The following is a 27,535-nucleotide window of genomic DNA, read 5'->3' as shown; positions in this document are numbered from 1 at the left end:
TTCCTGCTGCTGGCAGGAAATGTGGTGAACATGGGTCTGACCTGAAAGCATTCTTGAAGCTGGGAGCCTTTCCCATTGAGTTCTTCTTGAAGGGCACTTAGTTCCTCAGCCTAGCCACAACCAAAATGCAAACATTTCTTTGACTTTGGTTGMTGCTTTTTCTGTTATAAGAAGAGAGTGGTTTCTAGGACTATTTTTTTTTAACACACTGGAGGAATTTTAACATACCAGAGTTCCTCACTGTGAGAAGAACGTGGTTAAATGCTGAAGGTGAGCTCCCTGCCGATTGCAGCAGTCCAGTTTCAGTAGTCATGCTGGGCAGGTCTAGATTCTCAGAGAAGCCACTGCAAAGCTGTAGTTCTGAGAAATTTTGTCTTTTTGTAGAATAAGAAGCACAAGAAGTTGTAATAGGAGCATTATGAGTACTCTTAAATTTTGTTTTCTTGAAGATGGATGGTATTAAGCTTTCTGAAAATGTGTTCAACTGTAGAAATTCTCATTTCTGTTATCGATGATCTTGTTTTACCTTGTGGCTGAGGAATGCCTTTCAAGATCTGTTGGGAAAAAGTACTGATACGTACATTTTACCCTAGACTCAGGAGGGTTTTTTTTCAATTTCCAGATAATTTTCCTCCCTAATCTTTTTTATTTCTTAAAAAAAACAAAACAAACAAAAAAAAAAACACAGTGAGATGTGATTTTGAGTGTTACTGCGAACTTATTTCAGTGAAACAGAAAAGATGAGAAATAGACCTTCTTAATAACACGGCTTTTGATAATTAACTTGCATTGTCACTTGTTTTTATTAACTACTTTTGCTGATCCAGAAACTTTTTTTTATAATCAATCAAAATTATGCATCAGTACATATTCTGTTACCAGTTCTGTAGGAATTTGTTAGGTCTGACTTCAATCTTCATACCAAACTAAACCCCAAAACTTTAGGGTAAGACTGGGCTAACAGTGCTTTAGAACTCTACAACTGATTTCTAAAAAAAATCCTGAAATAACGTGAATACCTTTGWATGAAATTTGCTTGTCAAATTTTAAGTCAATCCTTAAGCTTTTTTTTTTTCCTCTACACTGGACTATTTTATGTTTAAAACTGACATGAAAAAGATCYTTGGTGTTGCAGAACCATTACACTTGTGGCTGCACAACATGATATGTAGTGATAACATCCTACAGGGATAGGGAAGCGCAAAAGCAATTGTTTCCGAAACCTTTTTCTTTCTGTTGTTCTTTAAAGCATGGTCGCTTCTCACACCTGCAAATGCTGGTAAAGGCCTTGCTCTTGCAGTGGGGACGTCTGGGAGTTCCATTGCATCATATGTTTGCCATGTCTTTCTGACTTTTCTTTTTTTCAAGCTTCAGTTTTGTGTTCTGTATTTGTTTGAGCAACTCCAGAGACTCACGAATGGATTGAAATCCTAGTATAAGAATAGGAAGAATTAATTAAGTAGCAGTTGCTTTCAGTACATTAAGCGATTCTACTTTTTCTTTGTGAAGGTTTCTGACCACCATTTAATTCYGAGCATATTAAATCCAGTCTAGTTATTTCATTACCTTATTGAATGCTATGGATATGCAGTAGGAGTTTGTATTCTAAGCTCCGTGCTATAGGAATCCTGTCTTCCAATGTACTGGACAATACCAAGCATGTTTGCGCATAGCCGCAAACTGCAGTCGGTATCAGATCTGTGTTGTGTTGGAGTAAAGACACTACCATGTTTTTCTTAGAGCCAAGAGTACTGATGGCTTTTAAAGTGTTTCTTTTTTTCCAGTAAGCATTGATTTTTATTTTTATTTATTTTTATTTATTTTTATTTAAGTCCACAGTCTTTATTTGGAGTCAAAGCCATGCGCTGTTCCCGTTCATGTGCTTAAGCGCTACTCTTGTAGCTACAGGTCTGTGTGGTGGGTGACGTGTCGACGGGACCAGTGGAAGTGGGAAGCATTACCCTGTGCTCCTCTTGCAGCCTTGGGGCTCCCCTGGCCAGCCATGTGCTTACTGGCGGCTTGCCAAGGGAGACTCAGCGTCTGCAATCGGATACACCGGGGACTGGACAGCGGTGACAAAACCACGAGAATGGCCAGTTTCAGGAAATGGGATATTAGCGCTGTTGATCTGCAGTCTGCCTACCAGGTAACAAGGTTTGTCCAGGAATCTCCAAGAGTACTAGCACGTGTAAATGGGAATTACACTTCATCCAAGGTAGATGCCATTTTTTACTACTTTTTTTTACGCTACTAGGAGAACTGGTTTTGTACACTGTTGGGAGAATGGGAGCTCAGCTACACCTGCTGTGTATGTTTGTAGGAATATAACAAGAAAGAGATGGGAGCTGACTTTTTTCTAAAATAGAGCTAAAGGCCATCAAACATTAAATATTATCAAGACAGACTGGGAAAAAMCTGAATAGTAAGCAGCTGTTAACTAGCTGTTTTGAGACTACAACTTTCAAATTACAAAGTAATCATCTGACATTTGTCCGGTTTGTCACAGGCTGTTTGCTTGCTARTAAGTTAACATCTATAAGAGCAGATTACAACTAGTTCTCCTCGTTTTAAGGGAGGGGGGGGGAAGTGCCTACATGATGACACGACAGCTGATGACATGTTTTTTCCTTTTAGAATKGCTGTTTAATATGGATTAACTTTGTCGCTGCTGTGGTCTAGAGCGTGCCCAGCCAAACTGCTTTGTAGGTTCAGAATTTTATAAATCSCAAGCAGGGCTCCGAGTTGCGAGGTGCCAGTGCATGCTGAGTGCAAGCAGCTGCTGAGATAGGCTGTYGCCTGCCTCTGCCTTCCTACTGATCTGCGCCATTCAAACTGCCTTGTTCCCCCCTTTTCTGGGTCGGACTGTACTAGAGGATTGCCATGGGAAAGAGCAATCGGAGCATGCAAGTGCGAAGGCAAGCATGACCAAAGTTTGGTATAAACAGATCTCTTCAGTCATTAATTTCTGCAGGCGGGAATTTGAAGTTAAAATCTCTCTCCTTTCAGCACCAGAATCTTTTATTCTATTTTTTTTTAAGCTACATCATTCTTTGACATGCCGTCTCGTACTTGCTCAGATGATCTCTGCAATAGCCAGCTCTTAGCTCTTCCTGTGTCATGCTCTGCAAAGACCCTAGCAGATGCAGCACATGGTTTCTTACAGCCCYGGAAGAGGGCTGGCAGGGGACTGTGGGCAGTGATGGAGCTGGAACTGAAATGAAGAGCTGGGGTCCCAGATCGCAGACTGCTTTGGGGAAGGGAACCAGACTCCTGAGGTCCAAGTGAGAACAAGTAAAACGCAAAGCACTTGTTCAGTGATTTCTAGCCATCTGTTTTCTTCAAGAGATGGCTGACTGGCTCTTGGAGAAGCTGACATGTCCGTTTTGCTTCTATTATCACATGCAAGTAGAAGGTATTACAATAGATTAAGTTTGAGTGACACAGGACAGATTAGAGAGGGCAAATCCTCCCTGTGAAAGCAATGCTCGGTGCCAGGTGAAAGCCTCTCTAATTGCTGCTGGAAGATGGGCAGCCAGAATGAGCTCTGAGCAGGTGAAGCAGTTTGTGCTCTGTGCATTGCATTCAAGACGCCTGTTCCCACAAGAAGGAGCTGCTGGGTGTTCAGCAACGTGAGCTAAATGCTTCCTGTTTTCACTTGCATTATTTCTGGGCTACGTAGTGTAGCCGTTCCTCATCCCAGTGCCTTCATCTCCGGATACTGTTTATTGAGAGGCAGGAGGAAACGATGAAGATGATATCTCAAACCACTAAAACAGGATCTYGACAGCAGGACCTGTGGTAAAAGGCAAAAGCTTGCCCCTCCCAATGAAGGTGACCTTGCTGATAGAAGAAATAGGTGCTCTTAAAAACTTGGAAAGCAAGTTCTGAAATTGCCTTTTAAATGATCTTACCTTGAGACATTTGGAAAGAGAAAGCTACCAGCATGGGAAAATCATGATGGCTTTTTGCACTGACCAGCAGGCTAACCAAGCCACTGAAAACTAACACCCCTGTAAATGGGRTTTAGGAGAGAGAAATAGTCGTCTTAATATTTTTATTACTTTCCTAGAAAGTATTTTCTGCAGCAGCAAGTTGCAGTCCTGTACAAACTCATTTAAGAAATAAGTCAAATGAAGGATCATCCTCACCTGATCTATATTCATTCTGGATTTCCTCCAGCTCATTCCAGATCTGTCTTTCAAATCTAGTGATTCTTGCGTGCAAAGTTTTTTCCTCATTCTTCATCTGCTTCAACTGCTTTTCATACATCTGTGGTTTGTCTRTTCTTTCTAGCTTCAGTGACAGAAGTAGGTGCTTGTCTTCCAGTCTTTTTTCTGCTGTTTCCTTTAAATAGGCAACATATCAACACGTGTATACTAAAACATTTTATACAGCCACCATTAAACTGCCTTGTGGCAACCATGAATTCAATTAGTTTCCTAATCCCCATAAATAACAGCACTGAATAAATGCCTGTGAGGTCTGGTACTCCCAGAGGACCAGATACCCTGCAAAAGCGGGGATGGGCTAGCACAAGGCACACTTCTTGTTTTTCCTTCTTTTTTTCTGTCTTTTTTTAATTAATGATTCTATATTTCACTATGCAACAAAATACTGGGAATTTGGAGGACCCCTTTCAGGCTGCTGTCATGTGCTTGTCTCAGACACCATCTCCTAAGCCACCAAAGGGCTGAAGCATTAAGCAGCACATCCTCGTTTGTCACTGGTATGAACAGGGAGCCTGAGCCTTAGATCAGGTGTGTAACTAGACTGGTGGTTGAGCAGTCCTTTCCCTCTTCCCAGCTCCCTGTAGCTCCTGGAGGCACCTCTGAGGCCGGCTCGTACACATGCTTCATGCTTGCCTGCCATTTTCTTGCTCTTCACGTTGCACCGAGGCCTTTCAAACCAGCAGTGAAATCTCTGCTCCTGCTCAGCAGAGCTGCCTGTGTGGCCCCAGGGACATGCAGAAGGACCGTGTGTGCAAACGGGGTGCAGTTTGGTTTGRACCGAAATAGGGTTGAGGGTGGTGGTGGAAATGTGCTCTGAGKCTGCAGCTCCTGAAAGGCGGTGCAGGTGGCCAAGTGCGAATTGGCTCCCTGAACAGCCCGGCTGCTGTCCGAGCTCCCCCGGCACCTCCAGCTCCTGCCACCTGCATGCACTTCCAGGTCCACCAGCATTCCTGTTCCTACCTAGGAGCTCCTCTTCARCTCTGTCTGTCCCCAGCATTTGTGTTCTTTAACTCCCAGGCCCTGAGCTGCGTCTCTGTTGAAAAGACACTGTGCGTGGCCGCGTGGGTATGCGTGAACGTACACAGAAGTGCAAATATACTCTTTAATCTATTTAAAGATGGCTGTGAAAGTTTTAACTCCTAGTAACTGTATTCTTGGGTGCAGCATTCTCCCTTAGGAGAGAACAATCACGTGCATTGATGTTTTCTGTAAATTAGCACCAAAATTGTATTAGCAGAGGAAGTGAATTCAAACAGTGGCTTGGAGATAATCACAGAATCACAGAGTAGTTGAGGTTGAAAGGGACCTCTGGAGATCATCTATTCCAAGCCCCCTGCTCAAGCAGGGTCACCTAGAGCACACTGCACAGGATCGTGTCCAGGTGGGTTTTGAATATCTCCAGAGAAGGAGACTCCACAACCTCTCTGGGCAACCTGTTCCAAAGGTAAGGGCTGACAGGTCTGAAATGTTATGGATGTCCTCCCTGTTGTGAGTACTGGAGATCATTAGACAGCTTTCATCTTTAAAAATTAAARTTCAAGGGCATTTTGTAGTAATTTGGTTATGAATCACCTTTGAATTTGATCTTTGATCAGCAGTCTTCAGCCTCTTGGTAAGACATAGCGATAATGTTTTAATAGGTTTTGAACTCTRAAGCTGAGTGAGCTATAAGCAGCAAAGGAGAAAGCTTTCAATGCTGTGAAGGAATTAATTAAAACATATTGGTTCTGTGCTAAATGCTTGCTGCTGCTATGGAATCTAAACTCTGCTGTATCTGAAAACATGAACTGCAGTATAATAATGAAAYTCTTATATTTAAACATTGGCAGAATCTACATAGAAGATCTTTTCCTCTCCTAAGCTTGTCAACGGCTGAGATTTTAGCAGTGTTCACCAGCGATGCTGTTTCCTGGAACGAGAAAGCCTGTCACTTGCTCTGCCAGGGGTATACGCGCTTCCTGGGACCTGAAAAGGTGACGTACTAAGATTTTGTTTCCCAGATTGTCCAGAGAGTTGTGCAACCTCCATCCTTGGAGATAACCAAAACTCAGCTGGATGCGGCCCTGGGCTGCCTTTGCTGCGGGCCCTGTCTGAGCGAGGAGGTGAACCACTGCTGCCAGAGGACCCTCCCAAGATAAATTAGTCCACAACTATGTGATTTCCCCACCTCACTGTTTTGCTGGACGTGTCCTGAGACTCTGGTGTGACTGCGTTGCTGTCATAGATCTGATTTCTGTGCGCGYAATTTAGCACAAAATCCCTCACCAGGTCAGCATTACAGGGGAGCTGCTTGCTGTCACCGGTCCTGGCAGGACTTAGATATCTGCCAGCGTACGTGRTCAGCTCTAAAAATAAGAGGTCTTACCAGTCTCTCCTTCACTGAATTAAGCAGCTGATTCCTCTGGTAGGCTTGGTCTTGCTCAGACCTTGTCAGCTGCATCTCCATCCACTTCCGTTGGCTCTGCATTTGATCTCTGAAGTCCCTTAGAACACTTRTCAACCTAAAATTGTTGTTATTATTTTAGTAATGGGACTGAGGTTTAGTCAGGAGCATGGGGGAGTTTGAGTCACTTGCGTAAATTGTTTAAATTACCTCAAATCRCTTCAACAGTCTAACAAGCCTTATGCTCAGTTGTTTTAGCAATGCTGACTTGAAAAGCTGTACCTATGTGCCAAGATGGGTCTTCTGTAGTGTGGTCTACTACAGGAAAATATCTGAGGGCTGAAAAATACCCCATTAACTTTCCATTTGAGTTAACTTTATCCAAAACAGGTGAAGAAACAATAGAATCCCATTGAACATTAACTGTGTTGCAGGACGTTGGGAAGAGCAGCAAAATCACTTCTGGTTGGAAAATGGAGTTCAGAAGGATAGAAGGAGTTTGTGAGCTCAAGTCCATCAGCAAAAAGCGAACGGCCAGGCATCTTCGGAGCAGYGGTCAGGTGGGAATCATGAGCCCTGGGCACCTGAGAGGCCGGTGAGGGCTGCTCGCATCCGACCTGCAACTTGGATTTAKGTCCAAGTCTTAGTCACAGATTTAAATGTTCACACTTACGCATGTGACCTGGCTGTAGGCATTTCAGGGTAAATTTTAATGCAGTTGTGCTAATTTCTAACATACGCTTACATGCCAACAAGAACCACTTGAGTTGTGTTTGGGCTGACTTACAGGTTGACTGTTTGGGCCTCAGTCAGGGTACAAACCAACAGGTAAAGAGCAGGATTTTTTTCACCAAACTTTATGCTTAAATTACTTCTAATATACAATTTTTCCAACGGAGGTTTAGTGAAAGTAGTTTTGTTATTCAGTGACTGATACAGCTTTGCATCAGTCTCATGACAATGATAATTATCAGCTGTAATTGTAAGTGCTGGAAACAAGACATTAATGATAATTTAATTTCTCTATGTTAAATGTTATTGCCAAAGTCTTATCAAGATCTCATATACAAACAGTCTTTCAGGCCAGTTTATTACTCATTTTAGAAGTAGTTCTAAGATGTGTTTGTTGGGGGGGTTGTTGTTTTTTTAAGAACAAAAGCTTGGAGTGTAGGGTTTGTCATTCATAGTCGGCATAAATTTTCCCAGGCTCATGGTAAGTGCTGGGCTCTGCCTGGGGTTGCGTACGCTCTGCTCAATGGCTGTGAATTTCCAGGTGCTTTCCCATGTCCATCTTTCAATGGCTAAAGATAAATTAAGCAGGAAAGGACTGATCATCCCCTCTGTTCAAAGATTTAAAATCAAATTTTGTGTGGTTGGTTAAAAAAAAAAAGAAAAAAAGAAAAGAAAGAAAGAAAATGCAGCTGCTGTTTGATTTGGGTCCAATTTCTTCAAAGTTTTTTAAAAATGAAATACGATAATATGTGATAATATGATATTAAATGGAAGAAAATCTCAACTTTAAGTAAATGAATCTTTTGGAATTTATGTTAAAAGACAGAATGTGAGTATATCTCAAGGTCCAGAAATCTATCTCTTTTCAAGCCTCCAAGTTTTGGTGACATTTTTGATAAGGTCTAAACAACTTCTGAGAAACTCAGCTGCTGCTTCGATTCAGTTCTCCAGTTTCCTGATTTACTAGCCTGATTTTATTTCTCTTTTCTTCTTATTTTGGTTTTATTTCTTGGTCCTTTCACATTGCCTCCATCTCCATCACTCACTGCTCTCTGTCTCCATTTCTTTTTGTCTTTTTGTCTTTCCCCTTTTCCACATTTCCATTCCTTTCTTATTTTAACTGTTTTTCCCCATTCATCCCTATTCCTTTTCCTGTTCTCCTGGTAAGAACTTTTTTCTGCTTAATGTTCATGTATATTTTTAACTCCTAATACGACAGAGAGAAAAATCTTGATTAAGATWAGTCTTGGTTCAAATAGCTCAACCAATATTTTAAAGAATGGTGCTGTTGCCTCTGGAATATTTTTGTTACAGGATTCTTGTATTTCAGTTTCAAATTCATTGTGCTGACTCTGCTTGTCCATGCTGGGATGGGTTTAATATGGGTGCCAGAAAATTTCATTCATTCCCTGGAAGTACTTTCTGCAGCTAGAACAGGAAAACTCTGCTCCGTACAGTAAGAAACAGATGCCGCAACCCAAGGGAGCGGGAGATTGCCCCACTGCTTGCCCCTGCCGCCTGCCTCCCTCCCGCAGCAGCGCCGGCCACGGTGCCCCATGCCTGGGAAGGCACCTAAAGGAAGTGCCTTGTTCTGCACATTAGGCACGTCGCAAACCAGCCCCAGTTATAAAAGTAGAGAGCAGCTTTCAATTTGGTGCCTTTCTTTTCAGTGTGGAAAGTTAATTGGTATCATACCTTTCTTCTTACAGAATGGCATTTAGCACCTCTTCATTTTAACAACTAGTTTTCAAGGCARTATACTTTCATGGTGTATTTTCATTATTTTATAGCGCAGATTTTCATTAACCTTCTCTTAGTGTTTTGAATGAATGTTAATTGGCAGGTTTGTTTTGCTGTTCCATGGCAACCCCTTCATCACACAAAAGCGTTCAGGGCGAATTATCGTAATGAAAAGCCCTCCATCACCTACTTGAAATCCAGAAGTCGCAATTCGTGATGTTGATCTCCCTGGACTGTCTTCAAGTTTGAGCTTTGATCAGAGTTGGAAGTCTCTATCTTCCCTAATAGCTGAATGACCTAATGAGAAATCAACAGAGAACGCTTTTATGAGCCAGACCATCAGCACTTATATTTAAGTATGCATCATGACTGCGAGAGTGGGAAAAACAGCTGACATCAAGGTACAGCTACCTTCTCACAAATAATTTCATCCAGTGAAAATTAGAGACTTAGGTTCAGAGTCTCTAAGGCTTTTAGGACTGTGAGACCTACTCAAGTCAGAGTCCTTGTGGAAATGGGTTTTGCCAGTTGCAATTGTGGATGGGCTAACATACCCTTCGTAGATCTCCAAAGCCCTGAGCACCATTCAAATCTCCACCAAGGTTGTAGGAACCAAGGTGTAAATCTTTGAAAGCCTGTGTGTTGCAACTTTTCAGCTGCCTTGCCACCTCATGGGATCCAAATGGCATAGAAAGGAAGAGGGATTCACCCAAAATATCAAGCGTTTCTGTGCACAGAGCACTAAGGTGGTGTATGTGAGACCCCCTTCAGACATCCATTCGGGAGTTCAGGCTTAGATGCATATCCCCAACACGGCACGGCATCGCTCTGCCCAGACGGTGGGATATCCCACATACGTGGTGCTCTCACAATTTGCCTGTTGGAGCTGCTCCCTTTCAGGCGATCATTCCTTTTYTTGGGTGAGAGGAAGCAACATCAATTCAGTCACCCAAACGAGTGGTTTAGGGACCTCACCAGGGATGCAGAAAGCCTCGTAGGCTCGAGCTGTGGAGCCCAGCACCTCCTGTCCTCCTGAAGCCCCAGTGTGCCCAGCCAGCCCCATTGCCCTCCCTTCCTTGGCAGCTGTGGCCTGGCAGCTGCCTGCCCTTCTCCCAAGAAAGGCTGGAAAACTGTTTTTTTTTTGTTTGTTTGTTTTTTTGTTTTTTTTTCCAATATTTAGAGTTCATCATGAGCCCACATCTGGTTTTGCACACCCTAATTCAGGAGAAAGGGAGATGCGGGGGGCTGCTAGTGCAGTGAGGCTCAGCAGCGATGGAGAGATCTGAGAGCACTGTAGATGTGACAACAGCTGCACTCACTATTTAAAGAGCATATAGACATCCAAGTACTGAAGATTGAGTGYTGAGAGAAAGAGGAGATTTAAAACCATTAAAAAAACATTTTTTGTGTAACCTCTCCACTTGTAGCGCTCTTCATAGAAAAGCGATCTTAAAGGACAGTCTGAAGTCAGGATTCAGGATTTSGCCTGCCTACCCCAGAAGAATAAATTAGAAAGAATGTGAAATCTCAGCACTGTTCTTCAGAGATTTTATACCCTACAAGAATGGAAAGCACCTTGAGGAAGAGATGCCATTATGTGTTTGGTAGCCTTGGCTTGTGACCTCCAAAAGGAGCTACTGAGGACTGACTCCACTGCAGACCTTAATTTTGTTCTTCAAGGAAAACTGCAAYGCTCTTGGCAATTAGGAAATAGCATCAGACCCAAGGCACGGAGGGCCTTTTTCTGACTTGCTACTTCTCCATTACAATGAGAGACAAGTCCTTTCCAGAAACCTGTTCCTGTGCTCCTTTCTTAGAACCATGTTCAGATAGTTTTCTGCTCTACAGCTRAGAAAGTTTGTTCCTGCTTAATGTTTACCCTGACTTGTTTTTGCATCCTTTTGCATACTGCTTGATGTGATTTTGACACACGCCTGTTCCCTTCTCCACTTCCAAATGAACAAAAATGGGTTTTTTTTAATGTGTTCTTGGAGACAGATGTCCAAACAGAACCTTATAATAGAATTCCTGGTAAAATATCTTCAATTAAGGTCTGTCATGAGTAATTCTACTTTGGAAAAGAGGAAGCTTATATAGGCAAGGTTTAAAAAACATTAAAAAAAGACTGGAACCATGTCTTGCATAGCAGAAGATGCAGTTAAATTACAGCAATAAGACTGTATTTGATACCAGAATGTAATACTAAGGCATAGGAAATTTTATCTCCTCTATCTACAATCAGGCTCAATCCTGACAGAGATGGATGGTGTTGAGTTTGGGACAGGAGCAGAGAGCTATCGCTCTGCGAGGTTGGAAAACTGGAATTTCTAACGCAGCCGGATTCTTGTGAAACATTTCTGCTAAAGTTCCCCRTGCTTTTGGAGGCTGAGTGCTCCAAAGCTGCTGTTGGATGTAGTAAACCTCTCACRGAGAAAGGCCGGTTATAAGGAATCATGTGCAGCAGCAGTTTTTACTTCCTCTTGGCATACACACTCTATGCAGAAAAAAGTACTTTCACTGAAAATACCATTTTTTAAAAACTGTTTACACATTACCATCTCAAAAGTGTTTGAAATACTGCCAAAATTCATATGGAGTTAGGTACTGCTAGATGTCTCCCTGCCATCACCTTCAAACTTGGCAACTGGAATTTCCAGATGAAGTTAAAATACAGAATAATGYTTTGATTCAAGGGTCTTACAAGTCATATTGAGAAACTGTAATGGATCATTTATGATTTGAGGAGCCCCAGATCCTGGAATACATTTATTATCTGTTATTACCTTACACCTGTATKTATTTATTATAAACATCACTACCATTCTACAGCATCATGGAAAATTGTTTTAATTAATCAAATCCTAAAAAAATTGTCTAAATATTGTATCCATCATTAATATTGGCAGCAAATTTGGAAAGGAAACAATATATAAGTGTAGTGTCTGCYCAACAGGTATTTCGCTATAGGCTTCTGTACTTACCTTCTTCTCAAAATCGCTAACGGACTTCTCAAGGGCAGAGCGAACGCCATAAATCTCTTTATCAGTCTTGTGGGCCTCGTGCCTGATACTATGGATGTCTCCAGCTAATTTTGCAATGCTTGCTTCACATCTAGAATCAAAACAGAGATTTAGTAAAAGGGAGGGGGGGAAGAAAATCTGCATTATAACACTTACAGAGGTTTTATAACTGGAAGCCGCCGTGGGTCTCCGTGTGCTGCTGTCTGACCGGATCCCTCCTCCCGGCGCCGCCTGGGCTCGCGGCAGTGGGGATGGAGACGCCCCGTTTGGACAAGCCGAGCGGCTAAGCTGAGCTCCTACCCCTTGCGATTTTTGCATTACTGCCGGAAGTGCGGGAGCGCTGGGACGGCACGTCGCTGCYGCGAGCGTCCTCGCCTCTAACGTCCTCCCGTCGCAAGCAGATGTTGAGGAAGATCAATTTTAGGGCAGGGACGGGCAAGAGGCCTTGCTGTTCTGTAAGCAGCGCTTGGAAGAGCCCTGCCAGCTCTGGGCGGGCTGCAGCGTTTGCCCMACCAGAGCAACCGCCTGCTCCGGTGCTGGCAGGTTGTGTAAGGAGCTTGTTGAATCAAGCAGCCCGAGGGCACAAAGTAGCGCCGTTTAGTACAACCACGTAAGCGACAGCTTAATGCAAATAACGGGATAGACGCTGAGTAAGACGAAGGACTGAGTTATARAACGTCAGAGAGATTACGCTGCAAAGCACCAGAGCGCTCAGAATAAAGTCAGCGCTGGTGACAGGTAAGGGATCCACAGAGACGTCGTGACAGCTCGAACAGACCCGCTSCCCGCCGTCTCCCGACGGCTCGCAGGCACTGCGATGTGCCTACGGAGCACCACGTCAGGGGAACCAGAAAACGCCACGGCAAGCTGCAGAGACTTCGCRCGCGGGCCGGGGCTCGGATCAAGAGAAGCTATCAACCGGAAAAACTACTATAAAATAGCTAAAATGGTGAAATGCAGGTTTTGAGAGGGAGATGGAGAGCAGGACTGTTCATTAAAGCTCAGCTGCGCTCCGGCTGCCCTCCAGCTGTGCTCCAGCTGTGCTCCAGCTGTGCTCCGGCTGCTGTGCTCTGGCCAGGCGGCACAGCTTGGCGCCGGCGTGCGGACACCTCCGCGCCCCCGCGCCCCCGCCACCACCGGCGCCGCGGCTCTCCCGGAGCACGGGTTTCGCGGGACCGCGGAAAGCCGGCGCCCCTCCGGTTCGGCTTCGTGCTGCACAGCGCAGCAGCGCTTTGTCTACGCCTAGTCAAAACGTGTTGAAGAGAACGCATATCCGTACGACCGAAATGAGTTTTTTGGTTTAGATACAAGGTTTATTACTAACTGGAGCCTCCCTCTGCGTGAGAAAATCCCCCCTCAAGGCAGCAATTAGGAAACTTTGCAATACGGAAATAGTGTGAGAAGGGAGAGGATTAAATGGATCTGTATCAGTAAGACGATATAATTTCAGCTACAAGAGTGAAAAAGCAACTTAAATATTGGATATAGAGAATACTTAAAAACGGCGGATTTAAAAGCATCATCCAMAGAGACTGAGAATTAGCCTTGCATCACTGGGTTAATTCAACTATTTCTGTATTACTGGGTAGCCCCAGTGGCTAAAGCAGTGGCCTGGGGCCTCAGGAGACCTGGTACACTTTGCATACCAGGCCTTTACTCACCGGCTGATGTCTAAGTCCTGGGCCTCCTTCTATCCCACTTATCCCTATGCATAATATCATTATTATTATTTATGCAAAGTAGCTACGTGCTTATTGCATGCACAGTTTGGTAGATTTTTATCCTGAAGAGAATAGGGATACTTGTGATTTACTTAAATCTTGATCTAATTTGATATTTCATATAGGACACAAAAAACAGCACAGGGTGAGATCTTTGTTTTCCRGTCATCACATAAAATAGAAGCTGGACAGTATGGAAATGATAGTGAAGAAGAATGAGGAAAGGTGTAGAAAGCACACTCTTAGGAGAGYTGCATACAAAATAAAAAGTGTAAAGAAATAAAAGCCTCTAATAATATACCAGCACATCTATTTAAAGACAGGAATACAACCTCCTTCTATATATTCAAGGAGCTTTACCCTTCAAAGTCGTGGAAGGAGTAGTATGTATTAGACTGTTGTGTTGAATGAAGTACCGCAYGTTCTGAAGAGTCAAGTGATCAGAGCTTTTGAGAGTGTGATGCTATGTTGCACCTTCCTTTTGCCCYGAGAAGCACAGAATTTTAGTTTTGGATTAAGGCAAGGCTACAAATCAAGAGGGAATCTGTCATTGCCAGTCTGCGTTTGGAAGATTTCCATTAATTAAAAAAATGTAAATTATATGAGCATGTACCTTTGTCTCCAACCACTCCAGGCTTTATTTAATATACACAGAAATATTTTATCCTAAAAAAAAACAATCAAAGAAATGTGGAAAATCAAAATATCATTCATTATTATAATGGTATTTCTTCAGTTTTCAGTGGCTCATTTCTGAACCACCATGCTGGAGGCAGGTGTCCYGTTAAGGCTTGGCATTTCCACAGAGAAACTTCAGTAGCAGTYAAAATGAGAAAGTGCTGGCAATTCATGAATCATATAAAACTGCACTGTGTTTTAGTCTAATGACAATTATTCATATATAATGACTATATGACTGTTTATAATTATGACTGTTGAAATGCGACTAGGAAGCCAGCTCCAGCACCGCAGTATCAGTATGTTTTGATGAAGCTAGAAAATGTGCCATTTTCTTTTCCTCTCTCACTCTCTTTTTTTTTTCCTTTAGGATTTTGTTTCTAGAATATGGTTACAATGATTTTGGTGTCTTCATGATCTTTTTATATGTGCAATTTCGTATGTGTGTTTTGAGCTCTTCCCTTCTCCAGTCCCTCTGTCCCAGTGGGAAAGGCCAACCAGTTCATGAATTTTTTTGTGCCAAGTTTGAATGTGTTGCATTCAGTTTCTTGCTTTGGATTCTTGGGCCTTTCTCCAGCAGTTAAGATGGGGTCCTGTGATACCCTATCATTTTCTTTCTCTCTCTTTGTAGTTATACATGAAAATGAAGAAATCTCTGGATTCTTTTATATATATATGTATATATATAAAAGCTATACATAGATTTATACTTCTTTCAGCCAGAAATTTTCCTCGTCCCACCATCACATTTGCAGCTCTTCTTTACACCATATCAAGTTTTTCATTTCAGAAGGGAGACTCTGGACTAGAACCAGTATCCTCGTATCGGTCTCATCCACACCATATATAGAGCTAAAATAATCTTCCCATTTACCGGTCCTCTGCTTCTCTTGTGCAAGATTATATTCCCGGCACTTCCGATACTGCATCACTGCAAGAGCTCAGGATAAGCTATTTATCTACCATATTCCCTAAATCTTTCAGTGTTTTTCAGGGAGCATTCAGTAGTGGAACTAACACTCATTTGGTTGTATAAAATGCATTTTGTTTCGACTGGCCCCATAGCCAATAATCCAGGTTACCCTCTAATTCTGTCTTCTCATTTGACCAACTCTTGTTTTCTCCACAGGTTTCAATAGCAGTGATTTTATGTGTGTTTCTGAATTACTCAAAGTCTGTGAAAAGCATATGACCAGTCTCTGGAGAACCCCACTAGAAACATTTCAGTTCAGGGAATTTCTTCCTCGGTGACTACATTTTCTGACGTATCAATTCAGACAGTTCTCAGTCTRTGTACTCTCTTGATACTACACAGCAGTGTTTTTTGTCTTTGCTTTAATTATAGCATTTTGTGTTACTAAGTGCCCTACAGAAGTCTATGTATGTTACATACATACAACTACTTGTACCAATGACAACTCAATCTCATCAAAAGAAGAAATCAAGTTTGCTTGACAAGACTGACTTTCCAAGAGAGGAAGCAAAGATAACRTCTTTACTTTTTTAAAGATAACTCTATGCCATATTTTACTGAAACAACAGGAGAGTTTAAGTAGGAGGAAATAATTACTTCAGGTGAAATCTAGCCAGGCTGTAGAAGAAGAAATTTTCTAAAATGTTAAGTTTGTGATGAAGAATGAAATAGGAAGATGAGAGTTGTTCCCCCCACACACACACTAGCCTAATAGTTTCATTAACATGGAGAACTTGGTTCTCATTTACTCTGAGAACGAGAGGCACAGATCTGGCTCTAAAAGGAGATATAAAACAAGTGCAAAGTACATTCATACTTTACACGAACAGGCTGGCAGAAATGAAAATCGTGTCCATTAGGTATTCCTTACCTTGCCACTCTTCCACGTAGGTCTCCAAAACCTTGGATGCATTTACGGTCCAGACTTTGAACAGCAAAGTTGGCTTCTATTGTGGCGTTATCCCTTGTTCTTATTTGTGTTTCCAAAACCTGCAAATTCAAGCCCATTAATCCARTTTTGGTTTTACATTTTTTCATTCTTTTATTTCAAAACAGGGCAGACCCCGAGCGCGGTCTGCCCGGGCAGCGAGGATGCAAAGCCGTGGGGCCACGCTGCGGGCCACCCTCGGCGTGCTCCACGCACGCGGTGGCGAGGTCCTTAGCGCCCCTTCCCTCGCCTCTGAGCGCGGGGCGCCTTCGGGCTCGGGTGAAGGCACCTGCCCATGGTGCAAGCACACGGCAGCAGGCTCAGTACCAGCAGTCATTTAACGTGTTGTTTTACCCCCGTTGCCACCCGATTTACGGCGCAGCATTGAGCATCTGAGTGGAGGACAGAGCAGGCAACCACCCTGCAGGCTCCTCTGGAGAGGCTCGTCGGGACAGAGTCTGAACAGAGCACAGACATTAATTTTAAGAAGCCCTTGCAGGGTTAGTGTGCCCTATGATGGATACGGGACAGAGTGATTTTTAAAATCTGCTGATTTTGGTGCTCAGGTTGAGAGGAGAGGCCTGGAATGGGTATTTCAGCGCATTTCAGCACTGCAGAGCACACCAGCCGAAGCACAACTTTTACCTTTTTTAATGCATATAATTATGCAAAATAGAGTCTTTTTTGGCTTTTTATTTGAAATGGTCCACACTAAGTGAATTAAAAAAAAAAAAGGAGAGACAAATATTGGGTAATATTTCAACTGAAATGCTTAAAGTTTGGCAAAATTATCGTTGCAAAGGGGATGTTACGAAGCTAGAYCCCTAGCAGTCTTGTGAGCAGCTTTGCACTGCGTGTCCTGCCTGTCCTACAGGCTCTTCCTACCGCGTAGGCTGCAGGACGGTGTGAGGATAATCGAACTGGATTTAAGCAAGCCCCTGCTCGCCTAGACTTTGCTGGTTCCCTAGGTGGGCACATTGGACCATCGCTTCAGAAACTCTTCACCACCCTGCAGCCGGCAATGCAGCGGTTCCCACCACCTGCCTTAGTTGCTCAGCGGAGTTGGAGCGAGTATTTCCGTGTCGGCTGAGGAGCAGGTTGGAGAAGGAGGGATGGCAGGCGTATTGAAAGCTCCCGKACTGCGTGAACACAGCAGCAGGTGTCTCAAGCTTCCAGCTCTTTGGCGCAGTACGGAGCAGGCATTACAAAATTAGGAAYGGCTGGAATTTGCCTCCTTTTGGATTTGTTGGGAAGTTCCCAGGCGTGCTGCCCTTCGTACGGCAATTTCAGATCGGTAAAGCTGCACAGTCTGAGGACAGATCACGTGGCGTGGTCTCTCCATAGCATGAGGGCAGCTAGAATATGATCATGGGCCGGCTTAACGACTTCACGGCATCTTCGGCACATCAGCTAGTCACTGACTAGTCAGCAAAGGAGTCGTCTGCCTCCTCCTGCCCCAGCCCCACAACCTCCTTCCCGCTGCGCGAGCACGCGCAGCCTCCGCGTGCGTTCACCGCCAGCAAACGTCCCTACCACAGAGGCCACTCAGATCGTCACAGTCCCGCTTCTTCAGCCAAAGGAGATGCTCTAGCTCTAGCACTTGCCAGGTGCGGGGCATAGGGGAGCAGAGAAAATCGTAACAATTCTGGAGTAAGGTTTAATTAAAAGCTGTCATTTGTGTAGTTACTTCCGAATAGTTCTGGTCCGTGTGCACACTGAGTATTGGCATTTGAAATGCCGAGCGGTGACCAGGCATCCCTATTTTTGTTCTTTGTTGGAAACTCGTATCCTCAAAGGCTTGAAGGCACTGCACAGCTCAGATGACTCATTTGCAGTGTATTTGACAGTGCGAATGGGATGCAATAACGGCACAAAGGTAGAAACGTGGCATGAACGACTACCGCGCTCTCGCTGGCACAAGCAGCATGAGACGCTCGTTCGTTAAGAYGGAAAGCAGCTGCTTATCGAGAGGAATCGATAGTCTAGTCCTTCGGCTGGTTCCCCCAGCACCTGGCGACGTTACCTTCCCCGCTCACCAGATACATGCACGCAAATCTCACCTGTCGTATTCGGTCGCTAGTGCGTGTTCAGKCCTGTAACTTACACATGATTATTTTATAATTATTATTGGAGAGGAGATGTTAAGCACTTAACCCCTTCCCCTCTGCCCCCAGTTTCTAATGTTGATGTTTTTCTCCTGTGATTTCCAGTCCTATAGCAGAATGATGAATGACGTCTCCAGTGCTTTTTTTTTGTTTTCCACCTGCCACTAATTGTTAATCTTGATGTTTCTGAGCAGCAGCCGCCCARACTATGTTGTGGCTCTCAGATAGATCCAGTTCCTCATGTTCAGCYTCTCTCCTGGTGGCAACAGTATGCCAGAGTCTTTCTCAAAGTCGGCTTTTTTAAAGAATTGTCTTCCCACTTTTGGAAGGATTTGAACTATGAGTGACTCCTATTTCCCTTTGGATAATTTAACACTCRACACCATGCCCCTGACTCACCTTGATGCAATGCCCTTAGTTTCCAGCCTTGGGTGAAGCCCTCATTGCATTTGGTGGGGAATATATGCAGAATGGATGGGTGACTCTTGCCACGGAGAGTTTACAGCTGAGGTGGTATTTTGTGCCCTAGAGGAAGATGGGGATCAGGGAGAACATCTGGCCTCTGAGGAGGGCTGAGCTACAGCRGCCCAGAGAGGAGCCCTGGGGACGGCTGGGGTGGCGGAGGAGCACTTCCGTGGAGAAGGACCTGGTTGCGTCTTGCCCAGGGAAGCAGCACACAGCTAAGGCTGGTATTTATCACCACAGTGCAAGCTTACTCAGACTTGCTACCACTGCCTCAAAGTTTCTGTACTGAGCAAGCTGACCGAATGTGGCAGCAGGCTTGATCCTTTCTATTTTTGGAGGATTTTYAATAGTTTTCAGTCTTTGTGTGAAAATGCTGTTGTCTTCTGTTTAAAATTTAAATAGAGCTCATGAAAAATACAAATTTTTTTGAACTTAAATGCTTGAGCAATAGCAGTTGCTCAGCCACTGTAGTGTTTGCTTGGTTTTTTGTTTTCTTTTGTTTTTGTTTTTAACTGTGCCAGGAGTAATTCTCAGACCTTCTCTAATTCTTTAGTGACTTTGATTGCCAGTTCTCAGCCGTGCTTCTTCTTTTGATCAAATCTTCACAACCGGTAAGTACAAAGCAAACATGCACCTGAGATTAGGACTTAACAAAGAGTAATTTCTAACCAAGGGAAAGGATTAGATTCACAGAGATGATAGCATCACAGGCCCTTTTTTTTTTTTTTAATTTTAGTAAAACACCCTCTTAGTATCAAAATGCAGAAAATAAAACCAGTCTAAAATGAGCACACATCCCAATTTTCATTCAGATTAATTTCAGGTGAGCTGTGATTTCATGTCTGTTAAGATTAACACACAGAAGCTCAAATACTTTTCCAAGTACATGGAAAACAAAATGTATTGTGAACTTAGTRGCATTTGGCAAGCACTTAGCACTTCAAAGGATAAAACAAATAACATGAGAATGTGTTCTTTTTTTTTAATGATATATTTATATTTTGCACCCTTGTCCAAAAAAAGCCCCAAAGTGTTGGTAAACTTGATGTTTGTCCTCACAATAACAGCAAATAATCAATTCTCTTTCCTTGGGAAAAGAGAATCTCATACATTGCCAATATAGACATACTTCCCTATTGTTTTTTTTTTTTTAAAAAAAAAAGGTCCAAATGTCCAGAACCTTTATTCCAGTCTGAATTGAGCTTAGCAAAGATTTTCAACAGTATTTGTTATGTTGCATACAGAAGTTATGCAAAGCAGTAGAACATCTGTGTCTAGAAAAGAAAGAAGTAAAATCAAATCCGGAGCTTGAGGTTAGATGAAAGTACAGTTTATTTTGTATCTTCTTCAGACTTAGTCTCCTGTACTTCAACAGAAGTGAAAGCTAATAGAATCTGAGCCTTTTAATTAATGATCTTTTTTTTTAATCTGCTTATTTTATTTCACTTTGTTTTTCCTAGTCCCATTTAAGTACTGAACTACAAGAATAATGAGAAAGAGGGAGGGAGGGAGGGGTGCTGGGAAGGTCGACCTACCTGAACATCCTGGCGGAGCTGCTTAACTGCACCCACAACAGCCTGTACATAGTTTTGCAGCAGCTGCTGGGCAGCCAGCTCCTCTYGCTGGTCCCCTCGAGGTCCTTGGAGGTAGGAGACCAGGTCGTCCTTGACCTGGGAAGCCTGGTTGAGGAGAAGAGCCATGGTCCTTTCCTGCCTGGATAACCGCTCCTCAAGCTGGTGGACCCCATTTCTAGGATGAGGAGGAAGGGAAGTCTCTCTCCTGTCAAAAGCCAAAAGCCTCCTGTGTAATGGCACTTGTGATCATGATCCCCATTTTCATGTCTTTCTATTCAATGGAATTGAAAATTCACCTTTGTTTCTTCCTTGATTGTATGAGAACTGATAGGACTGTGTTTGAGGCAGAACTGGTCTATGATGCATATCAAGTCAGCAGATTTACACAGCTCATTAAACAGAGCAATGACTTACTCTGTCCTCAACATCTACCTCCGCAGATGCTTAACGTGGTGTTTGTCCGGGCACCCACCTAGRCGCTGCGTTAGCGGTTTTTCTCCGCGCATGCAGCAGTCCCACCTTTGGGGAGAGCTCTTCCCCTTGGCTTTGGACCGCTTCCTCGCAGACAGAGCGGGTGATTCAATGCACGCTTGCCCTGCGCGTGCAGGCTGCTTCGTTGCTTCTTTCCCCTTCTTCCTCCCGCACGGACGCTGTCGTCAACTGCCGGGAAGAGCCACGCGCCTCTTTGCCGGGCGGCCCCGTTCTGCTCGGACGCTTCCCCCGGGCTTTGCACCAGCCTGGCTGCCCTCTGGGGCCAAACGCAGCTGGCCAGCAGCACCAATACACTCAGTGAAACCACATATATGTCCCTGCTGGAAGGGAGGAAGGATGTCGTACGGGTCTGTTGTATGGTGGGTACAATGGGAAGCTTAATTTAGATATAGACAGGCACAGTCTGGGGGTTGAGAGAAACTAGGGTTGATGTYTATCTTTTGGAAAAACCCAGAGAGGTTTAATCACTGCAGAACCCTGAGTTTGCCTGGCATCCAGATAACAAGCTGTGCTTCATGCCTTAATTTAACCTCAATGGCATGTTTTCTATGTTCTCTATGCCAGAAGAAGCACCCTTTCATCAAGCAGTTTACCTAAAGCCCATAACTTAATGATGAAGAAAAACACTCAGCTTGTCATTTGGGAAAGAAGTCAGACACGCTTCCTCCTGATCTCCAGTTGTAGACTGCTATAAATAAAAGTTCTGAGGAAAAAATAACTTTAAGAAGAGAAAGGAGAAGAGAGTTCAGCTGCCCTACTCAATCAATACACAAAATGCAAAGATGACAGTTTAATGACTGAAGTGTGCCTAAGGATATTTTGCAACAAATTTTACAGCCATATGGGCTGTGATGATGTTCTACAGCTGCCTTACGTCGCTGTGTACCAAGAGCTGCTTTACATTTGTCTGTACAATTACAGTTTTAAAGTAAACATAACCTTTGGCAGCCATGAAGTAGCAACAAGATCTGAACTCTTAATTTCAATCTCTTCTTGGTTAAAAWCTCCAAATATCAAAACGACCAGCTAAGATCGTGTGCTCTCTTCCACTAGCGACAGCAGAAGTCACTGGCTGAAAGTGAACTGTGTCTATAATACATATTTTTTATTTTTAGTATTTATAAGCATTTCATTTCTTACAAACTGTTTTTTTTTTCTTTAAGACTATTTAAGCGGTATGACCTACGTGGTCAGTCTCAGGAGTTAGGTTCATGATGTTGTTACTGCAGCTTGAGAGGTTATCAAGTCTTACCTGACTTGTCCACGAGCACGATCATAGCCCACAGCATATACAGACCAGGATGCCTTAACTCAACATACTCTAAGGWAATTCTAAAATAAGTTTTATCCTATTGCACTTGTTGTGGCTCAAGAACGTGCACACTGACAGCCACATGCACCACAGAACTGCTGGTKTACAGCAACTTACTATGCAGCAGCAATGACTTCGTTTGAGCCTGAGACCTTAGCCAGAGTTGTTAAATATACGACCTCTAAAACTTTATYGCCTTTGGCTGCTCTACCTTTATCTCCCATGCAGCCATTTTCATGCTGAGCAGCCTGATGGGCTTCCATCAGATGCAGGACCGATGGGGTGATTCATTGATCACATTTGTACATTCAATTTTTAATTCTCTTCCAAGCCTACTAAGACCCCCCYGAGCTGCTTGAGCGATGCACATCACGCCTACCCTGGTCAAGTCCGCCTGCATGTGTGGACATGCATGGATTTGTTTTTGAGCTGTTCTGCTGGGTCACTTCACCACTCCGCACCCTGATTTTCCTAGTGGTAGAAATGCACAGAAGACAGATAGGAGAAATCATGGAGAGGTATATCAGGAACTTGCTAAGTAAGAGACAGTTACTAGTGGCAGAATTCTTTGTTTACTTACTAACACACATAGCGGTCTGACACAGCCCAGCCCGAGACTTCTCCTCAGCACGATAGCTGGGTATGATCCAGATAGACCCACTTGTTCTCAAGCCTCCCTTCTCCTGCGTAACTTCCAATCCTGTATCTCTAGTACATTTCTTAGATGCAACTTTTCGAGTTATTATTCTGTCATGAAGCAGGGCCCTCTAGACTCTCGGTTGGTGCTTCTGGGGCTGCTGCTGATGCCTCCATCCTTTTTCTTCCCATCCTACCATGCGCTTACAGCAACCCTTCCACAGTGCACATTGGCAAAAAGGCCATTTAAAGGCTTTCGAATTAAAGCTACTCTAATGTGAATTTGGAGCTGCCTAAAGGAAGAGAACAGCAGCTTGAATTCTCAAATATTTGTCAGTTAGATCTTGTCAGCAAAGAGCTGGAAACAGTCACAGTTTGAGGCACTGAGTAAGGGAAGAGAAGTATGAAAAGAAACAGACTGAAGCTTAGCTYGCAGGAAAATGGAGAGGATTTCCACGGCTAAATCAGCCCTGTTAGCTCGCATGAGTCAAATACTCAGTGCAGATGAGAGAATACGTGTACAGGCTTTTGTTGTTTAAACTCTGCCTTTTGCATATAAAAAAATGGTTCTGTTTGAAGAAGGTATTCTCTGTTGTTGCATTTTACAACTGGAATCCAAAACAAAATTGTACACTGGGACCCAAAGCGGCTGGACAAACAGAAGTAACGGGCTGGCCCCCGGGCCTCTGGAAAGGCTGGTCAGCAGCTCTGAAGGCTGAAGCTGGATGCCCAGCTGCCCACGGCTCTCGCTTGAACAGATGGCCACAGGAAGCCCGAGGTGGGTTGCATGGGTAACTGAGCTAATCCCGGGGACTCCCCTGACCAAAAAGCGCAGGTCTTGCTCTCCCTTGCTTCTCTCCTTCTCCTTCCTCTGCTCTCTTTTCCACTTCCCAGTCGTTTGCCCACTCCTTTTGCATACTTTTATGAGTTCCTAACAGACTCCTCCCCGATTTAACTCCATTTGCTAGCCCAGCAGAAAAGCGTTCCTTTTTGGCTGGATTAGTTTTTTGCTGGGTTAGTAAATTAGATTGGCTTCCAAGGGGTCCAGTGAGTGCCCGAGCTGAGAAGGCAATGAAGACTCTAGGAAAAGAAGAAAAAAAATCTTAAAAAAAMCCCCAAGCAATGGCTCATCTGACTAATGAAAAGTTTTACTGTCAGGATACTATCACAATTCCCCCTTGAAGGGCCTGAGCCTGCAAGATACCTGCTACAGTCAACACCTGAACCCCGTGGACCTGACCGAGCCTTCTCATGTTGCTTGCCTTACACCCCGGGCCGACTCTGCTGGATGGTAAGCAACCCATGGTGAGCTTCAAGTTCTTCTCTAAATGCAGACATCTGGGAGCACTGGAGGTGAATACCTTGTGTCATCTTCCATACACATCTCCTTCACTGTTGTGAGACTTTGACAACWATCATCCTCTGCTGAGGGTACTGTCAGTTTGTGTCATTCTGAATGCTCATATGCGTAATAAGGGCCATAAAACACCCTGGATCCTTTGTCAGGACCATGAGACCATTTGGCCAAAGATTTGGATCCATCATTTGTAGAAATTAACTTCTGCTACTAACCCTGTTGGCTTTCTCATTTAAAATTAAAATTCTAGCTTTGAGCTGTTTGGCTTGGGGAGAACTAATATTAATTTAAGAATTCCAGGCCACTTTGGGTTATTACTGATCTCCTTTGAAAGAGCTGAGTGTGCGTTACAAACTATCCTGCAAGCTACTACTCTAATCACATCAAATATTATTATGAATCACAATTAATTACTAAGTGAGAAAGGCAAGAATTTTTTCTGATCCCAGGGATTTAATATACTAAAGGTATTTTACACCAATTGCTCCTACACACTTCAGGATGCTTTTGGTAGCCAGAGCAATTTCTTGTGGCTCCGTGCCAATGAGAATGACCTGCTCTATTCTTCAGCTGAAGTGCTAAAGGATACCACGTTAGTGGCCTCAGATATCCAGATATTACCAGCAGATCTCYCAGTAGGAACAGAAGAGGGAAGTAGACTGAACAAGATCTCCGTGATCTTGGACAAGCTCTTCTATATTACATTGCAATTTCAGTTCTCAGGTTGCTAAGAATTAAAGAGCCACAAGGAACTGGCTGGTTGTTTCAGCTCTGTACCAGAAGACACCTTGAACCTTGAGCTCGGGTGTCCATGTGACATTTCATAGCAAACGTCAAATAATTAAAAGAAGAAAACTATATGGGGGGGAGATAGGATTAACTGAATTAGAGACCAAATAGCAACATTTTGCATCAGCTCAAGACCTGTGAGTTCAACAACTCATTCTGGGTCTGGAGACTAAGGCTAGAAAGGGCATGAGGGGCTAGATGATGACGGGAAGAAACAAACTAAAAGGTAGGTGAGGGTAATCTGGGCCCCTGCCCACCTCTCCAGCCAAGACACAGCACATGGCGGGCTGTGCTTGTACTTGTGCTTGCTATTCATCACTGAACACCAAATAAYGCAAAATAAATGATCCTGACTTTGCACTGGAGACTTTCCACGAGCAGCGAAGCTCATTTGCATCTTTACRTGGCTATTGATTTTCTTGAAACTTGCAGGAAATTCAAATCTTTGAAATCACTAACCCTCCAGCAAATCCGTTTGAAATGTCCAAGGGATTCCAAAATTCTCAAAGGAAGAAAGGCAGCCTAACAGGCAGAGCGGTCGCACAGGGTTCACTTTCCCAGGAAAGCGGGTTAACAGCAGCATTACAGTGTTGAGGAGGATTACATGTCAGGGCGGAAAAGATTCTCTTAGGGTTAATACTTTGGGATGCTATATTTCCTGGATTTTCTCTCTTTCTTTTTTTCTATTTTTGTTACTACTCAAAGGACTTTTTTTTTTTTTGAGAGGATCTTTTGCTCCTAGTATAGCTTCACTGTTTTGTCAGTGAGACTTAACTTTTCCCAAGCAGCTATTTTGATGGCACAGCTGCAGTTCTAACTTTGGGAAAATAAGTTTAAGCTAGTGGCCTGCAGGGTTAAAGAGACTGCAAGAAAATATCAAGCAAACTCAAAGCAGGAACATTTATAAATGTAACATCAAGGGCAGTTAATCAATTTTCCATTACTTAAAGTTGTTCCCTCAGTTCTCTGAAAAAGAATAATCTAACGTGATGGCACTTCACGGCCGTGGGTAATCAACATGCGCCTTYAGCTCATGCGAACCTTGAATGTTCTCTGCAGCTGCAAACCCATCCCCATTTCTCTGTATATTCGGCAGACAGCAGTGAAGGATGGGGCTTAAAGAGGAATCCGGACTTTTTCTGGTTGAGTTGCTGATAGGGGCTTAGGAGAAAATGTATCTCGTATCTGAGCACAGATTATACTTTYTGCTCATAAATTGTCCTCTGGATTGACCCTAAGCTGCCACAGTAACAGTGTCATGCCACATTTARTTTTTCCAGGGTTTCCATCCTACTTCTTTTTGATTTAATCCCGTTAAAGCTAGTGCTGGGGTTATTTCCCGGTGGCGCAGCGCTGGCTGGGTCGCGGGGGAGTTTGCGCTCTCTCCCCGGCGGCGGCAGCGTGTTAACGCTCCGGTGCTCTGACCCCGAAGGTCTCTGAGTCGCGTGGTCCCACAAGGGCAGTCCGGGTGGGCGTCCGAGGCCCCGCAGCCCGGACCCCAGCCCCTCCGTGGGGACGGGCTYGGCTGCCGGCGCCGACCCTCCTGGGCAGGAGGGACCAACCGATCCACGTCAGCAGGACTGCCGTGGAGCTCAGGGTGGACCATATCCTCACCTGCCACCTGGTAAATTCATGGTGGGGGAGTGGAGGCAGTGCCAGGATGCTGCCGCCATCCCGAGCCGCAGGGGTGTGAGGAGAAGAAGGTCTCGGTGCTCATGAGGCAGGAGGAGAGCTTGCCTTTGGCGCTGGAGCCCGGCACGGAGACCTTCCCGTCGGCRTGAGCCTCCCTCGCCAGCCGCCCCCACGTCCTGCCCGGCGCTCGAGCGCAGACGAGGCTCCTGCCGCACGACTCACCGGCACAGCGGGCGTCTCGGGGCTGGGCTGAGGAAGCAGAAATGCTCTTTACATCTGAAAAACCGCTGCTGTCAAGCAGGGGCTGCCACGTGGCTGAATTCATTCATGCGGCCGTATCTATCATAAATCACTTACTCTGTTTGGCTTTTTGAGAYCTGTATCCCAGCAGGATTTAAATAACAACCTACTGGCATTTCACCGTGACCTTGCGTCCTGAAAACATTCACTCGTTAGGAGCAGCGTGGTTTGMACTTCTCATCTAGGTCACTCTGCCCTTGGTGCACTATCGCAGTGATCCCTTCGTTTCCATTAATCCAACAGTGGCTTGCTCCAGCCCCCATGAGGATCGGGGTAGTATCTGTCACRTAAAAGCTCTTTTTAAAAAAGAAAATACTARGGCTAATTTTAAGCACTATYGGAAACATAYAATTAATCTGGCCKCACAGAATGAAAGGTTGCGGTTTTRTTGGAGCAATATGACCATAGGTTTTTAAAAAGCCTTCGCAACCTTGCAGAAGCTTACTGCGTAAATTGTGTACGGCTGCTA

At 44.1% G+C, this 27,535-nt stretch overlaps 1 protein-coding gene across 1 annotated transcript; it reads right to left on the bottom strand.

Annotated features, from left to right (window-relative positions):
- Positions 1-864: 864 nt before the first annotated feature.
- FAM81B (family with sequence similarity 81 member B) lies at positions 865-27,235 on the bottom strand. Its single transcript, XM_085299724.1, has 8 exons — positions 26,989-27,235; positions 20,510-20,753; positions 16,348-16,466; positions 12,066-12,195; positions 9,275-9,381; positions 6,595-6,730; positions 4,149-4,344; positions 865-1,430 (listed from the first exon to the last, which is right to left on the bottom strand). The coding sequence occupies exons 2-8, from the start codon at positions 20,672-20,674 to the stop codon at positions 1,327-1,329; spliced, it is 957 nt and encodes a 318-aa protein (XP_085155850.1). The 5' UTR covers positions 20,675-20,753; positions 26,989-27,235; the 3' UTR covers positions 865-1,326.
- Positions 27,236-27,535: the final 300 nt, after the last annotated feature.

Source organism: Rhea americana, unplaced genomic scaffold (assembly GCF_003343005.1).
Source record: "Rhea americana isolate MKP2758 unplaced genomic scaffold, rheAme1 scaffold_153, whole genome shotgun sequence".
NCBI classification, from domain to species: domain Eukaryota; kingdom Metazoa; phylum Chordata; class Aves; order Rheiformes; family Rheidae; genus Rhea; species Rhea americana.
This window is presented reverse-complemented; position numbering and strand designations above follow the sequence as displayed.